Source organism: Engystomops pustulosus, chromosome 1 (assembly GCF_040894005.1).
Source record: "Engystomops pustulosus chromosome 1, aEngPut4.maternal, whole genome shotgun sequence".
Taxonomy (NCBI): domain Eukaryota; kingdom Metazoa; phylum Chordata; class Amphibia; order Anura; family Leptodactylidae; genus Engystomops; species Engystomops pustulosus.
In genome coordinates, this window is record NC_092411.1 from 140,242,808 (window position 1) to 140,261,269 (window position 18,462).

The following is an 18,462-nucleotide window of genomic DNA, read 5'->3' on the forward strand; positions in this document are numbered from 1 at the left end:
TGGAGACGTTTCTTGCCTCAGTTTGCAAATAAAATAAGTTTTTATGGTGGATATTGGTCAAGTGACGAACCATACAAAACCATACATACCCCTGCTTTATTTTCTCCTTGTATTTTAACTTTAATTTTAGTTATTCTTGTAATGAGATATGCATAAACATATATGATTAGACTTTGTATGGATTTGTCCTAGTGCAGCACGTTTTAGCACCACTAGGTGGAGCCCCAATCATGAGCTCCTCTCATGATCCTAGTTGGGAAGCGGCTGCTGTGCTCTGGATGGGTAGGAGGGCTGCTAGTCCCTGTTAGTTTAGCTGCTTGTGAGATCATTTCCTGCCCTGCGATCAGAGAAGTGTCTGAGGAGAAGTAACAGCTACAAGTCTTCTCTCTGAGGGATAGACATGTCTTCTAACTCCAGTCTGAGCACCATGCTGAGACAGGTGGAACAGCTGAAGCTGGAGGCCAGCGTGGAGAGAATCAAGGTAAGGACTGCTACTTGTTGGATCTTCATGTCTTGTTTGGATCTGGGTTTTTGTTCTTTATTTCTGCTGCCTCCATGCCATGACTTATCAGTCTGTCATATACAGTGCCAGGACTGCTTTCATCTGACCCCCTCCTTCTTATGATTGCAGTACAGTGATGATCCAACCACCAAACTGGGAGAAGATGGCAGGGGTGGGCATCTTTCACTTCTCTGACACTGTATTCCCCTAGATTGCTGTAATTACATGTTTGCACAAATATTATGAAATTGTTATTCAAGCATGTTTGATTGTAGCCTATATGTTCAGAGCATGTAACAGGACAGACAGAAAAGTGATCAGCACTACAGTGTATGTGGACACTTGGATTGTTAGGGAAAATAAGTAACTTTGTATCCATTATTTATCAGTCTTCTCCTTGTGTGATTTCTTGTCAATTATTTACTAATTACAGTTGCTGCTTAATGATACAAGGAGATCATTGTTAATGGAATTGCTAATTTATTCCATTTTCTATCTGCCAGTATACAATTTAATAGTGTGACTCGTAAAAGAGATCTGCATTAAGCACTTTTCAGGACTATAGGAAGATTGATTGGAAGGAGATGGATAACAATTATGTAAAGAGCAGGATTTGGGAATCCATTATATTTAGGTGTGCCCTCACTTACTTGATTGTGGCAGCATTATGGCTTAGATTGCACCTTTGCTCCGTTCTTTTTGGCACAAATTGATTTAGCTAACTTTATCTTTGATTTGTGCCAAAAAGAACGGAGCTTGCCCCCTGCAAAGATCTTTTCCAAAAATCTGACATTTTTATAGTTACTTTGTCCCAGATAACTGACACATATGTCAACTGCTGGCGTAAAAAATGGAGATTGTGTCAATTCAAACAGATTCCGTCCTTCCCACCCATCCCCAGTCTCTAGCAGACAAACACCCCCACCCCAACTAATTCGGTTTTGTAATGAAATCAAAACGCACTGGGGCGACCCACTGCTGATCGCATATGGGTTTGTATGCAAACGCATGTGATTGGCAATCGGCATCCGGATTCTTGCATTTACATAATACAAGACACTTGCATACAAACCCATATGCGACTGGCAGTGGGCCGTCCCAGTGCGTTTGATTCTGTTACAAAATGGAATCAGTTGGGGTGGGGTGTTTGTCTGCCGAAGGGGGGAATCTGTTTGAAGTGACACAATCTCCACTTTTTACGCCAACTCTCAGTTGATATACTTTGGATCATTACTTTGTCCCAGATAACTGACACATAACTATAATATGAATCAAAACACTAACATGGTGACAGCACCCTAAAGGAGTTTTCCTGAAATTCTGGAAATTCCCTGAAGGCTGGTGTAAGAAAAACCATCAATGTGTACTTGCCTTCTCTAGCTCTACATTTAAGTACTTATGGGTTTCCAGCCCTTGGCATTGTAATTGGTCCTTGAAATCTGTCCAGCACACGGTCCATGATTTATGCACTGACCATAGGCTCGGGCTTCCCCATAGAAATCTGTTTGGATATTAACATTATGGGCGACACATCGTAGGCATCCATGTACCGTCCATGTTACGGACTAGTTTCTGACTCAGATAGATATGGGAATGTGATTACATAACCTGGCCAACCATTTGTGCCACTTATCTCTAGGAAAAATGACTGGACTGGAAAGTGAAATCCCATCCAGTCAGATTCAGTTTTTTCATGGTGCAGCCACATGTTCTGTCTTTCAGATGCAGTTTTTGGAGCCAAAAGCTGGTGTGGATCATAATGGATGAGGACTTATCATTAAGAAGTGCTGCTCCTCCTCTATTTTCACTCCATTCCTGGTTTGGGCATCAAAAACTGCATCTGAAAAACTGAACGTGTGGACACACCCTGAGGTTGGAGTATCAGTGGAGCATCTGGCAGGCATTGGGTGTTATCATATATTCTTTATCTTATGTACTTTAAACGTATACATGCACACTGTAAGCATATAATGGATATAGCAGTTTGTATGGAGTGTTCATGTCGCCACTATGGTCTTATTTGACAGATACTGACTACAATGCAGGACGAAAGTTGTTCTTGACCTTCAGCTTTTAGGACTTCTAGTTCAATCAATGTGATTTCCTCTCTATCTCTCCAGCTGTTGACAGATTGTGATTTTTTTTTTTAATGAGCATGTATACGTTTTATGAAAAACTTTAATAAGCTGTCAGCAGTTTTGACAAAATAGTGCAGTGCAGACATTGTTAGGTCAGCTACGTGGTGTATAAACTGATGGCAGATTCCCTTTAAAGTTGTAGCAAATTTGGATTAGACTGTTAAATCTGGAGAATCTTAAAGTCTGCCATGAAATGTTCCTCTATACAACCTCTTTCAGGTATTTTTGCACCCATTTCTCAAATGTTTCAGGTGTTCATCCCGGTTAAACATGATAACCACATCCACTTTCCATTAGCAAGTAAAACGTAGCAAATGTCCAATATTTTTATTAGAGCCAGAATTAAAGGAAAATTACCACAGCAATTAAACCTCTGCAAACCAGCACCAGTGCTTTTAAAAGGTTAGAAAATCTAATTAGATTATCTGTTATACAGGCATGTCGGCAGTCAGATTCTACTGGTGGTGCTTTGCAGAGGTTAAATTGATGGAGTAGATTTTCTTTAACAGAAGACTACCATCAAAATCAAGCATGATAAACCAGGGGCACTTACTCATAGATCTAGGCATTGTGACTGTGGTTCATGCTATAACTTCACAGGCTGTTACACAGTACAGGAGCACTCAACCCCCTACTGTGTGCTGAAACTTCCTCTGCTACAGTGAGATTACGTCAGGCAGAGGGAGGGTGCTGAGGGAAAAGGGGGAGGTGCGACAGTGTAACAGACTGGTTCTGGTAACTCCCCCAGGAGTGTAATTTTAACCCCTTCCCGCACCCTAGCGCAACTGTACGTCATAAGGTGTGGGTAGTTACCGCACCATGAGATACAGTTACATGGTGACCGCAGCATCTATAGGGTGATACCGCAGTGAATGGCACCCTCCGTGTAGAGCACGGAGGTGCTGATCATTGCTATGGTAGCCCTGAGATGCTTCCGGTCATTGGTATGGCAGCCCTGAGTTTCGATGAAGGACCCAGGGGAAGCCTATGCAGAATGTATAGGCTGACAATTTAATATGCTGTAAGACTATGTAAAACTATGCTGTATTGCATCACCCTAGTGCAAAATAAAACAGTCATAAAAGTCCCCTGATGCCCCATCCCATATAAAAACACATACAACATAAAAAAGTGAAAATTGTGTCCGTAAAAACGGGTTCAATAAAATTTAAAAAAAAAGTATAAAAAACTCATTATAAAAATTATATTTTCACATCTGACCTTATAAAAGCAGCATAAAAACTGATCAAAAAGTAACATTTACCTTAACATGATACCAGTAAAAAATATAGCTTGTCCCACAAAAAGCAAGCCCTAAAACAGCACTGTAAACAAAAAATACATGGTGTTGCAAAAACAAGCAGATTTCTCACAGAATGCGTTCTATATTCTGCAAAACAAGTTACCCATTTATGTAGCTTTTTATGGTTATCACCGTAATCATAGAATAAAGAAAACATATTATTTTTGTAATACAGTGAACGGCTGGAACAAAAGCTAAAAACCCTAAAGTACAATTGATGATTTTTTTTACCAGCTCCGTTATTAGCTATTGAATTCTCCTAAATGGCCTACCTGAAAAGTGGATTTCATCCCGCAAAAAATAATCCCCTCTATGTCTAAATTCCCCCAAAAATAAATTTTAAGCCTGTAAAATGTGACAATGCAAATCTTCCCTTCTATGCCCGGCCGTGTGCCCATACAGCAGTCACCACCACATATAAAGTATTGGCATACTCGGGAGGAATTGGGTATCAAACGTTGTGGAGTGTTTTTCTCATTTAATACATGGTGACTTTTTAATTTGTGGCCAAAATTAATGTATTGTCTAAAAAAGTTACAGCTTAAAAAAATTACACCTCTTTTTTGTTTTAGCACCTGCAAACCACCTAAAGGTTTAGCAAACTTCTTAAAGTTGATTTTTTTTTTTTCATATATTGAGGGGTGTAGTTTCTAAAATGGCATAATTTACTCTCAAACTCGCTTAGATAGTTGCCTATAAATATATGTTTTGGGGATTTTCGTAAAAATGGTAAAAATTGCACCCAAAATTCTGAACTTCCTAACAATCCAGAAAAAAGAGAGGATGCATAAAAAGCCAATACCAATAAAAAGACATTTGGGGATAGTTAGTTATGAAGTTATTTGGGTACTATGACTAACTGCCTGAAAAGTAGTAAATGTAGAACTTTGATAAAGAACTTTTAGAAATGTATCCAATTTTTTCAGCTAATTTGAACTACAATGTATAACAACAAAACAATCTCAAAATTACCTACATGTGTTAAAGCGATATAATCTCTTATAATGACACAGGGCTTGGTCCTAAAGGGGTTAAAAGTTGATTTAAGAAGGAAGGCCATGGATAACAAATATAAGAAGATTACCACAGTCATGGTGCCTGGATCTATGAGTAACTGTCCCTGGTTTGTCAGGCTCAATTTTGATGGTAGATTTTCTATAAGGCTTGACAAATACCCTCCTATCAAAAGTCAACATTTAACCATGTTGGTGTATTTGAATGTATCCTGCTTTGGCTTATCCTCCTATCACTCTCTCCCTCTCTGTGACACAATTCTGTAATTGTGTGCAGTGTCAAGCCTGCAGGCAGTGGGGGTGCTGAATAATATATGCCTCTATTTACTGAATGCCTTTCTCTTGTGCTTTCCCAGCTATTGATTCTGGATGCCTTATACACGGAACAGTCTGCCAGCTAGATAACCCAGATAATGAAATGATGGGAATGATAATGTCAGCTTGTGCATATGCGAAACGTCCCGTAAGATAATATATGCTCACATGATACTCTGCAGATGGTTTACTAACTAGTAATTATATGATATAGCATGCCTTTGTGTTAGAAAATGGTGTTAAAAGAATGATATGTTATATCTGCACTATACAGGCCTCTTCGTGAGGGAAGTTTACTAAGGATAACATTTAAGAAATGGAGCACCAAGATAATGACTAGGTGTTTTATCAATTTGCTAAGCCAGGGAAAGTTTTTGGTATACATGGAAGGGCAATAGGGGTGATTGCTTAAAGGGTTATTTCTATTTCTGAAAATTAATGTTATTGTTTGTATTACAAAAAGTTACACAATTTTCCAATATACTTTCTGTATCAATTCTTCATGGTTTTCTAGATCTGTGCTTGCTGTCCTTCTATAGAAAGCTTCTATATTTACTACCAGTGGACAGAAATCTGACCATGTTCACACAGGTGCACGGCTCGTTATATCAATAATAAGGTATACCTGCGCTGGCTGGAAAGAGTGAGTGTATGTGTGTTATAAAAAGAAGAATTGTGCAAGGGGGAAAGGACTGGACTTCTTAACACTGCGATTATCTCTAAAAAAGATCAGTTGTCATGTTTTGGTGGAACACTAACCTGTAGCACCACTTCTAGCGGGTTTCCACGGGTCCAGCAAAATGAATCCAACAGTGTGATTTCTTTGGTCCAGGTTCACACTATAGTCCCCGTTGTAGTCCAAGCAATAGTTGAGCAATAGCGAAGCCCCGGCCGGTAGCTTCGCTAAGTCAGACTAGTAAAAACAGATGTACCCGTGACGTCACCCACAAGGTACGGATGGTCCAGAAGGACAAACAGGAATATCCACCAACGCGTTGTCGAAAGCAACGGCTTTCTTCCTCAGGGTAAGATTCTTACCCTGAGTCGGTGGATAGTCACGTCTGTATACCTTATTATTGCTCCTTCTTTTAGTTAATAGCGGTGAAGAGGCACACCGCTGATGCCAGCGATGGCAACGGTTCCAATCATACCCATAGCGTGCGCCCGTGTGATCCTTAACACGCTCTTTATACCACACAGCTCTGATTACTGTCTGTGATATAACGAGCTGCACACCTGTGTGACCATGGTCAGATTTCTGTACACTGGTAATACAGAAGGTTTTTATAGAATAACAGCAAGTAGAGATCTAGAAAGCCACAAGGAATTGATATAGAAAGTATACAGGTGGTCCCCTTCTTAAGAACACCCGACTTAGAGAAGACCCCTAGTTACAAACGGACCTCTTGATGTTGGTACCGTAATTTACTTTACTTTATCCTTAGGCTACAATGATCAGCTGTAGGAGTTATCAATAGTGTCTACTATTGGGCTATCCTGGTTCTCATGACAACCCAACATTTTTAAAATCCAACTGTCACAAAGACCAAAAACATTTTGGCTGGGATTACAATCATAAAATATACAGTTCCGACTTACATACAAATTCAACTTAAGAACAAACTTACAGAACCTATCTTGTACATAACCCGGGAACTGTTTGTACTGGAAAATTGTACAACTTTTTATGATTAAAAACTTTAACATTCCTAGAGAAATTATTGAAATGTTATCAATTTAAATTAATTATCAAATTTCTTTGCAAAATAAAACATTTTAAATACACTGACAGGCTTTTATGTCACTAAAGTTGGGAATCGATAACCCTCCTCAGGGCTTAGTCCTAGATTCTCTTCTCTTTTCCCTCTATACTGCCCCCATTGGACAAACAACAGCAGATTTGGTCTCCAGTATCATTTCTATGCTGATGATGCCCAACTACATACTTCTGCATGTAACATCACCCCTGCCTTACCATGGAACACTAGTGATGGTCTCTCTGCTTTCTCCAACAACAACATGTGCTCTTTCTTCTTGAAACTTAATATTTTGAAGACTGAACTTCTTGTCAGGGTGAGCTGGTGCACGGTATTTGCTGCTTAGAAGCCCTATTGCCAAGTGGTAGGTTTCCTTTAAGGTCTGGGATTCCGGTCTCTAGAGACGGCACTGTTGTGGATGCTGTTATAGTTCAAGGAAACACAATAACCGGTAATTGACCGGTAATTTATTTATTTATTTATTTTTTCACTCATGGTTAGTGGTTGGGTAAAGCCATTTACCTACATGTGAGAAAATAAAGAGCCCCATCCACAACAACCACAAAAGACTGTCATTGAAGTTAGAGGGGCCAATACACATTATTAAGAAATTGGATGTATGTTGGATGTTTTTGGTTGTCATTATGATTTTTGGGAGTCCAAGAATGCTCAAAGCATGCAATGTCGCACATTAGGACACCTTAGGACACGGCCTCAAATGGCCTTCAGAACACAGCATTTTTTCTTTTGTTTTTCCCTGCTCAAATTCCAAAAGGCATCACTATTTTTATATTATTTTTTTTTATCCAACTTATATGAGGGCTTGTTTTTTGCTGTAAGATTTGTATTTTTTAATGGGTTAATTTCTATTGTAAAAATACCATGATAATTCAACTTTACTATTTCCTGCAGCGGATCAGAATAAAACAGCTGTTTTACCACTTGTCTTTTAATTAAAATTTTCACGCAGTTCACCATACAGTATAATAAACATAATACCATATATACTCGAGTATAAGCCAAAATTTGTGCTGAAAAACCCTAACTCGGATTATGCTCAAGTCTATAAAAAGAATGAACACTTTACTCACCTTTCCGACGTCCTCCGTAGGACCTATTCTGCTTCCGATGCTCCGCTGCCGCCTCGGGTCCTTCGGATCCTCTTTGGGTTCTTCCGCTCCTCTTCGGGTCCCCTTGTGATGCCGGCGGCTCACAAACAAGGAGCTGAAAAGGAGTGGAAGGACCCGAGGCGGCACCGGAGCATCGGAAGCAGAAGAGGACCTACAGGGGATGTCGGAAAGGTGAATGTTAATTTATTTTATTTTTTTACTACAGGTGGCTGGCAGGCTGTATATTACAGGGGGCTGGCAGGCTGTATACTACAGGGGGCTGGCAGGCTATATAATGGGAGGCTGTGACCAATGCATTTCCCACCCTCGGCTTATACTAGAGTCAATAGGTTTTCCCAGTTTTTTGGGTTAAAATTAGGTACCTCTGCTTATACTCGGGTCAGCTTATACTCAAGTATATATACAGTAAAAATGATTCTGTAGATTAGTACGATGAAGGAGATGCCAAACATTTTCTTATGTTTTACTACTTTAGCAAATACCTTTTTAAGGAAACCACATGCCTATGTGTTGCCATATTCTGAGAAGTATAACATATTGTTGAAGGTTTTCTTTTTTTTTTTTCTTTCTATTATGTTTTTTGGGAGGAAGGAAGCACGAATTACAATTGCAATTTTGAATTTTTAAATTTTTTTTTAATAACCGCCACACTACGGGTATAATAATGTAATATCAGCTCAGCCAAGGTCGCTTTGGATGCAGCAGTTAAGGGATTACACTACCTGGCAAGGAGAGATCTTCTTTCCAGGCAGATGCAACAGGGACCAGGCTGTGTGGAACTGACACTGCTAGTGTGCCTGCGTGTTCAGCAGGATGAAATGTGGCACAATGTCCCGCTAATTAGTACAATCTATTTTATCTGATGTCCTTATGCAATTAATTTTATAAACTATTGCGGGTAATTAAAAGCTGAGCTCCGATTGGTTGCCATCATCAACTAGAACAGTTCTGCCACAGACAATTTTGCTGAATGTCCATCTGTTACAGTATTTAAAGATTATAAAGGTTCTCAAATTTTCTGTGCTGTGATCCTGTTATACTTCTGCCTCCTCAGTGTCCTATCCCTCAATCAGCAGGGACAACCTAGGGCACAAGTTTGCATTGGAAGCTATATCCTAAAGCTAGTGAGATATGTTTATTATATTATTTTACTGTATTGGGTATCAATAAATAAGCCAGAAAGCTTATTTTCTTTAGCCAGCTATGTTTTAGGAGATCTTGTGCTAGTTTATACAACTGTTGGGCTACCTTTTATGATACAAGCGGTCCCCTACTTAAGGACACCCGACTTACAGACAACCCATAGTTACAGACGGACCCCTCTGCCCCATGTGACCTCTGGTAAAGCTCTCTGGATGCTTTACTATAGTCCCAGACTGCAATGATCATCTGTAAGATGTCTGTAATGAAGCTTTATTGATAATTCTTGGTCCAATTACACCAAAAATTTTGAAACTCCAATTGTCACTGGGGCAAAAGAAAAAAAATTGTCTAGAACTTCCATTATAAAATATACAGTTTCGACTTACATACAAATTCAACTTAAGAACAAACCTCCAGACCCTATCTTGTATGTAACCCGGGGACTGCCTGTATTTTTTATTCTTCTTTATATGGCATTCAGCTAGTGTACTTGTGCCCACATGCATCACTGTGAAATATTTGCCTTGGGGGCTTTTTAAACCAATTAACTATCAAGAAAGACAATATTGTAAAACTGATGCTCTTGTTACAGGGAAGAACAACTGAAGCCTATGGCTAAATTTTTCCAGTGTAAGAGTATAATTAGAAGCATTTTGTGATATATAAAAAGAATCTTAAATGCTGTGCAACGAGCAAGTGACCACAAACAAGTATTACCATCAACTTTTCTGGACAGTTGCTTCCTTACACGCTTCCAGTAAACACTGCTATCGGGTTTCGAACTTTAGTCTTTGGCAAAGTTTAGAATTAGAATTGTCCTGTCCTTAATATGATAACTCTGATTTCTCCTGGCTTTTCCAGTAATTGTGCTATGACCCATCCCATCCATCCCCAGATCCCAGCACTGTATCATATGCTGAGATATGGGGAAATGATAGACATGGCTGGTAGGAAGCTGTTACCAGCCCGGCTGGGAGAGACTAGGCCGCAGCACACCGGGAGGTACCGCGGAGGTAAGTAAATGTTTCTTTTTTTTAAGCAAACCCATCCCGACCTCATATAATTTCTTTCAGGTCTCGGACAATCCCTTACAAGCTTCACTTTGAGAGTACTCATAGAGCTGCCATATACTGTCAAAAAGGACAGCTGTGGAATGTCAAATTAAATGGCTAGGAACATGCATGCAGTTTTGAGGCAAGCATGTTTTCTTCTTTTAAGGCTGAATTTATGCATGGCATGGTGCATATGCCCAACTTGCTGGAGAGGAGGAAAGCTGACCCCTACCCTCTCCATAGAGATGCATGGCCGTGCACACTGGGAAAGATAGGACATGTACGGTGCTAGACGTGTGTGCCATTGCTGTTTACGTCCTTTGTATACAAAAAACTGCATTAAATATCACCACAAAAAGCATAGTCAGAATTTCATTCATCTTACACCTGATTTCTGGCATCAAAAAGTCAATAGTTATGCTTGGTTTGCATAAAAGCTTGCATATTTTTCAGGGTGTATCTACATATTGGTGGTGCCTTTGCTGCTGATTTCTGAAACATATGTCAGTTTCTATCAAACATAGAGTTTAGTCATAGATTAGAATTTAGCATCTAGTTTTGAGCTTAATCTATTTTAACCACGTGGAAGCTTTTAGGCCTGGATGGTATAATATTAGCTTGTGGGAAACCCACAGACTTTGGCTGAGGAAGTATAACTATCGTCACTTGATACCTTAAAATAGAATCCATGAAATGTAGGAAAGTGCTGTGATTACCATTTTCTGCTCTTGCATCCTGTTTACTTGGGTTCAGTTACATAATATTTGACGATGTTAGTGTGGTACTTGTTGGGGAAAGGTCTAGTACCCACTATTATCTGGCTGCTGATTGCTGGCTCGCTCAAGACTTCATTTAAAGATTACCTGTCAGGGCGATTTGGGACACTGAACCACTCATAGGTCCTCATTGACAGGTGGTTTAGTGTCTCAAATCATCCTGTCTAAGGTCTCTTTGTGGTTACTGTAATAAATAAACCTTTATACTTGCCTAGAGGTGCGTGGAAAGTGATGCTGGGTATAGTATGCCAGCTACATTGTGTGACTGCCCAGGCACGAGGAGCTCCAGACCAAGGTAAGTATAAAAGTGTTTTTTTTTTCTTAAAGCTTGAACCTAGGGGAAAACTAAAGGGCGATTTGGTACACTAAGCCACTGGTCCTGTGGGTGGTATGGTGTCCCAAATAGCCCGGGCAGGGTCTATAAATACATCTATTGGCATTTCAGGGTTCGATCATCTTGTGGATGGATTAAAACATATAAACACGATGCAAAACAGATCGGAAGGCAATAAGCCCCCAAACCCAGCTCACCCCAAAATCTTGGACGGTATCTCTCCCTCTAAGGTGCACGGACTGGTCCGGAGCTTGACCATATAAATGTAGACTTGGTGAAACGATTAGCTTCAAATCCAGCACACAGTGGAGAGAAAATACTTGTTCTTAAGCTTGCTTTATTGATCCAAGGGTAAAATCACATGTGGAAATGTACAGCTTGCGTCACAGACCGACGCGTTTCGACACGGCAGTGTCTTTATCAAGGTCTATATAAAATGTGAGCGGACAAACTTTTAATAGTAACAGTGTGTCCGTGAAACCATCGTAAGTCACGCCCATTAGGCTAAAAAGTTATCAATTATGGAGTATAAAATAGAGTATGCAACATTGTACAAAATAGCAATATCGAGAAGGGTAGATATTATTTTAAACAGTGTTCATATAAATACATAATATGTATACATTCGCAGTAACATACCTTATATACTCGAGTATAAGCCTAGTTTTTCAGCACAAAATTTGTGCTCAAAAACCCTAACTCGGCTTATACTCGAGTCAACTAAAAACATAAAGACAAAACTCATCTTTCTGACGTCACCCATAGGTCCTCTTCTGTCTGAGACCGTCTGAGACAGAAGAGGACCTATGGGGAACGTCGGAAAGATGAGTACAGTGTTATTTTTTTTCCTACTACAGGGGCTGGGCAGGGTGTATGCTACAGGGGTTGGGCAGGCTGTATGCTACAGGGGCTGGCAGACTATATACTGGGAGGCTGTAACCAATGCATTTCCCACCCTCGGCTTATACTCGAAGTCAATAGGTTTTCCCAGTTTTTTTGTGTTGAAATTAGGGGCCTCGGCTTATACTCGGGTCGGCTTATACTCGAGTATATACGGTATATGTTATCCAAATCAACATTGATTAAACACTATGTAATAGTAAAGAAAAAACAGAGACAATAGAGAAGGATAACATATGAGTGACTATATCGAATCCATATAAAACATTATACAGGTAGCTAAGGTACATCCTAATGTAAACTATTCCAGAGGGGGAAGCAACGACAGATATTAATAACAGAGAATGATATCTTGTCTAGCATTTAACCCTTTTGGTATCCTTGTTTCCATAGAAAAGATCCAAAAGGATTCCCTGTTGAGTAATTTTCTCTGATGATCACCCCCCCTGGGTGGGCGATTAACTTTTTCAACCACTTGCCATGTAAATCCTGAACAGTTTTTGTTGTGTACGTCTCTAAAGTGACGTGAGACTGCCGAAATATTAAATGCATTATTGGATACATCGGATAAGTGCCTGAGTAACCTGATTTTTAGTGGACCCGTGGTACACCCAACATATTGTATTCTACACAAAGAGCAGGAGATAACATACATCACATGGGTGGTATTGCAATTAATGTATGATTTAACAGTATGTTGTTGTCCTGTGGAGTATGATAGAATGCTATTACCCGGTGTAATGTAGGGACACATCTTACATACCCTATGACAGTGATGGCAAACCTTTTAGACACCGAGTGCCCAAACTACAACCAAAACCCACATATTTTCCGCAAAGTGCCAATGCGACAATTTAAGCAGTAACTTATTACTCCCTGCGCTATCACATGTTTAAATGGCAAAGGAACCTGAGGACACCAATACAGTAGAAAGAAGGAGTAGAAATTTGGACTATCATTGTAGCTTCCTTCTGGTGTCCTGGGCTGCCCGGGACTGCAAGAGGCCTTGAGTCCTGTCTGGCGAACTCTGTGTTGGGGTGATGGTGCAGGTGCCCATAGAGAGGGCTCAGAGTGCCACCTCGGGCACCCGTGCCATAGGTTAGCCACCACTGCCCTATGACCACACTTGTGGTTGCCAGGGTATGCAAGCCAAGGAGGAGTTTTCACATTCTTACTTAAATACAAACTGGGGGAAAGTTGGTTACCCAAGGTTGGGGCTTTTTTTAGGAATGAACCTAACTCCATGCTTTATTAAATTATATAATTCTGGATCTTGTGTGAGAAAGGAGAGATTTTTTATAACTATACCCTTAATCGCATTGAATTGACTACTGAACGTTGTACTAAAGGTAAGGTGAGTATTGCCCTCTGTATCCTTTTTCTCCGCTTTCCTTATGACATCCGTTCGGTACCCCCTATTTTGAAGTCTGTGTGACAGTGATTGAGTCTCCAATTCAAACGTGAGTTCGTTCGAACAATTTCTTTTCGCTCGAACCAACTCACCGTAAGGGATGTTATTTTTAACATGTGCGGGATGGCATGAAGAAGCCAAGAGTATGGAATTCCCTGCGGTCTCTTTTCGATAAGGGGTAATTTGGACACGTTCCTGAACCCCTTTAAGTTCAATGTCTAGGAACGGGACACTAGTCCCCCCCAAAAAATATGTAAAAATCAAATTCATGTCATTTCGATTCAGGTAGAGGGCAAACTCCTGGAAGAGAGATTCAGTGTCGGCCCACACCAGGTCATCTATATATCTACCCAACCATCTGATAGACGCCCGGTGTGGATTAAAACATATACCCATGTGTTACTGACTATATGCACACATTGCATTTTTAAACATTGTAGTTTTCTGAATTTCTAACAATTTTTCATGCAAATTGCATAAAAATACTGCAGCAAATAAGTGACCAGTGACCTTTTATTGCTGTGGATCATGGTGTGGAAGCCAATCTTTGTAATGCAATGGATTCTGATGCATTGTGGCTCCAGACTTTGAGTAAATCCTGCAGCCAATATTCTGCGAGTGCAGTTACCCTAATGGTATGCCTACTGAAGCATCTTGCATGTGGTTAATAACACTTGTGCTTTTGCATGCAGGTCTCGCAAGCAGCGGCAGAGCTTCAACAGTATTGTATGCAGAATGCCTGTAAGGATGCCCTTTTGGTTGGGATGCCTGCTGGGAGTAATCCATTCCGTGAGCCTAGGTCATGTTCACTCTTGTAAGCCTGCGATACTTGCTGATGTAAGTATTTCTTATGGGTTAATGTACACATGCTACAGTTTTTCACCACAGACATGAAAAGTTTGTGTTGTACAGATGACGTAGATTTGCTGTTTTGGAAAAGATAAAATCTTCGGTAAATCTGTGCTCAATGCACTGCAAACTGTTTGTTCCATTTGGGGACAATTGCCATACGCCCATCCGGATATATCAGGAGGTTCTGGTCTCCTGATTTATCTGGCTGTGGTGGTGGTGTACAATGCAATGCGAGGCCTTGTCTGGCATACAGTTGTGTTATTGTGTGGCCTAAAGGGGAAAATAATCTCAATTCTTGGTGGTTCGCTTGGCATTGCAATTATATGCCTGAAAACTGGTGTGCAAGCCCTGATAAATCTCCCCCACTTACTTGTTGGTAAAAGCCCTTTTTCTCCTCCATTTTAATTTTTTTGCAGATATGTTAGGAAAGACACCTAGAACAATGCCTGTCAGGTGACCAGAACTTGTGATCCCTGTATTGCTGAGCTCCAACAGCTGTGACCTCCATAATCATAAATTACATTCGCTGTCCACAGGGGGACCCAGTGACACAACCCCTTTTAACCGATGTCACTGAGCTGTTCCACTACTGCTTTATTTAATTTTGAAAATATCCCTTTTCAGGGTTAAAGAGGTGATTATATGTTAAAGGGGCTTTGTGGGCCAAACATAATAAAATATATCTACCATCAGTGTTCTAATAAGAAGTTCTTTTATTATAACCCTTATATTAAAAGTCTATATGCCGCGATCGCTGAAACATAGAGTTATGCTACATCACCCAGGGCAGCATGGTGGCTGAGTGGTTAGCACTTCTACTTTACAAAGTTGGGGTCCTGGGTTCAAGTCCCACCAGGGTGCCTCAGGGAGCCTCATATTTTAATTTATACATTCCCCCGAGTAGTGCCAGCTGTGCTTCCCGTCCCCCGCTCTATGCGTTCTTTGGCTGTGCGACCGCTAGTGCTATGGGGGGGAAGAGGAATGGGTGAATAACTTAAAATACGAGGCTCCCTAGGGCACTTGGGTAATGTAGCATCAGCACTCCCAGGGTAATTTGCATAACTTTTAGAACTATATTTCAGTGATTGCGGCATATACAGTTATAATAAAAGAAGTTCTGATAAACCATGTTCCTTAGGAACTTTTTATTAGTTAGGTGTCCTGTGTATAAAGTTTGATTCCCCAAATATTTTGTTTGGAACCCACCTGCTAGTTATTTGCTTTCTCTTTGGCTCCTGCAATCTGATATACTTCTACTTCTCTCTTTGGCTCCCCTGTTCCTCCTTTGCTGCTCCCCACTCTTAACGTCTTCAGTACTCTATGCAACTAGGTTTGTGGGTCATAACCTCCAAGGATAAACTGATTTTTAGTATATTGTACAAAATAGTAAATTATTTCATTGCAATCTGAATTTTTGTTGGTGGGGAGTAAAAATTTAAATTCTAAGTTGATCATTTATACATTCCTGAGTGTTTTTTGGATGACATGCTGTAAGAAAAATAAACCTATAAAATAGATCTATACCAGGCCAAAAAAAAAAAAAAAAAACACCTGACTTTTAGAAAGTTAGAAATTACACACAACATACATGCAGTTCAAGGCCTTATGCACATGAATGTGTGCTTTAAAGGGCATCTACCACCAGGATGAATGGCTGTATGCAAGTTAGCCCAAGGGCTCCAGGCTCCGTAGGTGTTAATGGAGCCTGGAGTCCCTCAGGCTAATTTGCATACAGTCTTTCATTCTGGTGGTAGATGTCCTTTAAGCTTTTGGCTAGCCACACAAACTTTGACAAACAAGCCTATAGGTTTCTGTTCACTGTCTCACTGCACCATAAACATGCCGACCGGCCAGTCATTTCATGCGGGCTGAGTGGTGCTGACCTACCAATGTCAGACAGGTTTGCAAGCAATAAAACATGCTCATTGCTTGCAGCCTGGAAATTGCATGCAGTAGTGTGCATGAGGCCTCCTAGTGAATGGAAAAGTTGTAGTCATGCCCGTTTGTTGACCATATACATTTTGTGCTTGTTTTTTTTTATTTTTTTAAATTGCTTAAAACTTTTCACTGTTTTTATTTCTAGGTATTTATCACTTGAAGCTTGAAGATCTGGCATATATTTACAGCCTGCCTTTAAGGTGTTTTTCCACGTGTGGCCAAAACCTTTACGATATTTATTCGCCTTTTTCCAATGTTTTTCCATTTTTTTTTTTTTTTTGTAAAGTTTTACAATCGGCAACCAAAACGTTACTTTATAAATTTAGCAGTTTAGCAATGTCACCTCTACATATTTTATCCGATGTTCACACATAGGGATATAAAGTTGAATGGTAAAATATTGCAAACATTTTCTATTTAAAGTGAAGCAGTATTTTTCTTGACAGGTATAACTCTGTTTTGAAAATCTTATACTGATCCATGAGACTATATTCGTATATATATGTAGAACTCGGTCTTTGAAAATATTAATTTTTATAACTTTAAAATAAATATTGCACTTTTATTTGCAAAAGCGAATTTTCTGTCAGTTTTTCTGTGTTTCTACTGATATATATGTGAAAAAAAAGTTGTGTAAAATTACGTCAGGGGGTTCTGTTACCTTCTCCAGTTTTGAAGAATCCAACAGAAACTAACCAGTAAATTTGGCTATTAAAGTGGCCAGTATGGGGTGATTGTTGAAAACCTTTGCAGGACTCCCCTTTCCAAAGGAACTACATTACTTGCAGGACAATTAATTGACTCCCATGATCGCCTTGCAGGGACCCTTTCCTTTACCTTCAAAGGAGGGGGTTAAAAGTCTGGGATAAAAGACAGCCCAACGTAAAATAGCAGAGACCTATAAAGGAACAATATCTAAAGTATGACTGGTGTCTGAGGATTGATCTTTGCAGCCATGGGCAAAGATGGGTCTAATTTATTCATGAGATACATCTACCCCAACTCTTAAAGCTTATAAAAACTCTATACTCACCTTTGCCTGTGGCTGCAATAATTATCAATTTATATGTTCACCACATTGTTCCTTAGGATGTAATATCCTATTTCTGCAGTCGGAAATCCTGCTCCCCAACCAATCAGTTGTCAGGAATAGCAACGTTCCAGTGACTGCCTTCTATTCCTATGATGTTACTTGCATTGGTCTATTTGCTCCGCTCCATTCAAGTTCATGTGGCTCAAATGCAATACTAAGCACATCTACTATACAGTGTATGGCACTATATGGGAAAAGTTGTGAAGAGGACAGAGCACTATAAAATCTACAGCCTTTACAAACCGTTTATTGTTTTGCGGGTTCTTTCATTCCAACATCGATAAACTCTACACAGGATAGATGATGAATAAACGCATCCTGGAGTTTCTAAAACTACTTCGCCCTGGCAAAAAAGTTACAGACCACTGAAATGTTGCCTCTTTCCCTTGAAATACTACTTTTTTTGTTGTTCAATAAAATATGTTGATGGCCATTAGGAATCTGCCTTTGTCTTGCACAGGTATATGCATGTGGTAACAGAGCTGGAAGCGCAAATGAAATCTTTGGCACTGCATTCATAATTTACCTAGATACATAAATTATGTTTTCATACGCTTCAGTAGCACAGAACAAAACAAATTATACTTTCTCAAGAAACTTTAAGTAATTTTAAGTTTAAAAAAGGGACATTCTACCAGTATTATTCAGTTGACCCTTTCTCTCTAAAAGTTTCTGGGGTCTCTCTCTTTAGTTGGGTCATGTGATCTTATAGTGTCACCGGGATGCAGGCTCCCTGACTGATAGAATAGAGGCTGATAAAGTGCAGGCTCTCCACAGGCTGCTATGAAGAGTACTGATTATGGTA

At 39.9% G+C, this 18,462-nt stretch overlaps 1 protein-coding gene across 1 annotated transcript; it reads left to right on the forward strand.

Moving 5' to 3' along the window:
* Positions 1-170: 170 nt before the first annotated feature.
* GNG10 (G protein subunit gamma 10) lies at positions 171-16,938 on the forward strand. The gene is made up of 3 exons (XM_072154736.1): positions 171-481; positions 14,467-14,611; positions 16,710-16,938. The coding sequence occupies exons 1-2, from the start codon at positions 401-403 to the stop codon at positions 14,590-14,592; spliced, it is 207 nt and encodes a 68-aa protein (XP_072010837.1). The 5' UTR covers positions 171-400; the 3' UTR covers positions 14,593-14,611; positions 16,710-16,938.
* Positions 16,939-18,462: the final 1,524 nt, after the last annotated feature.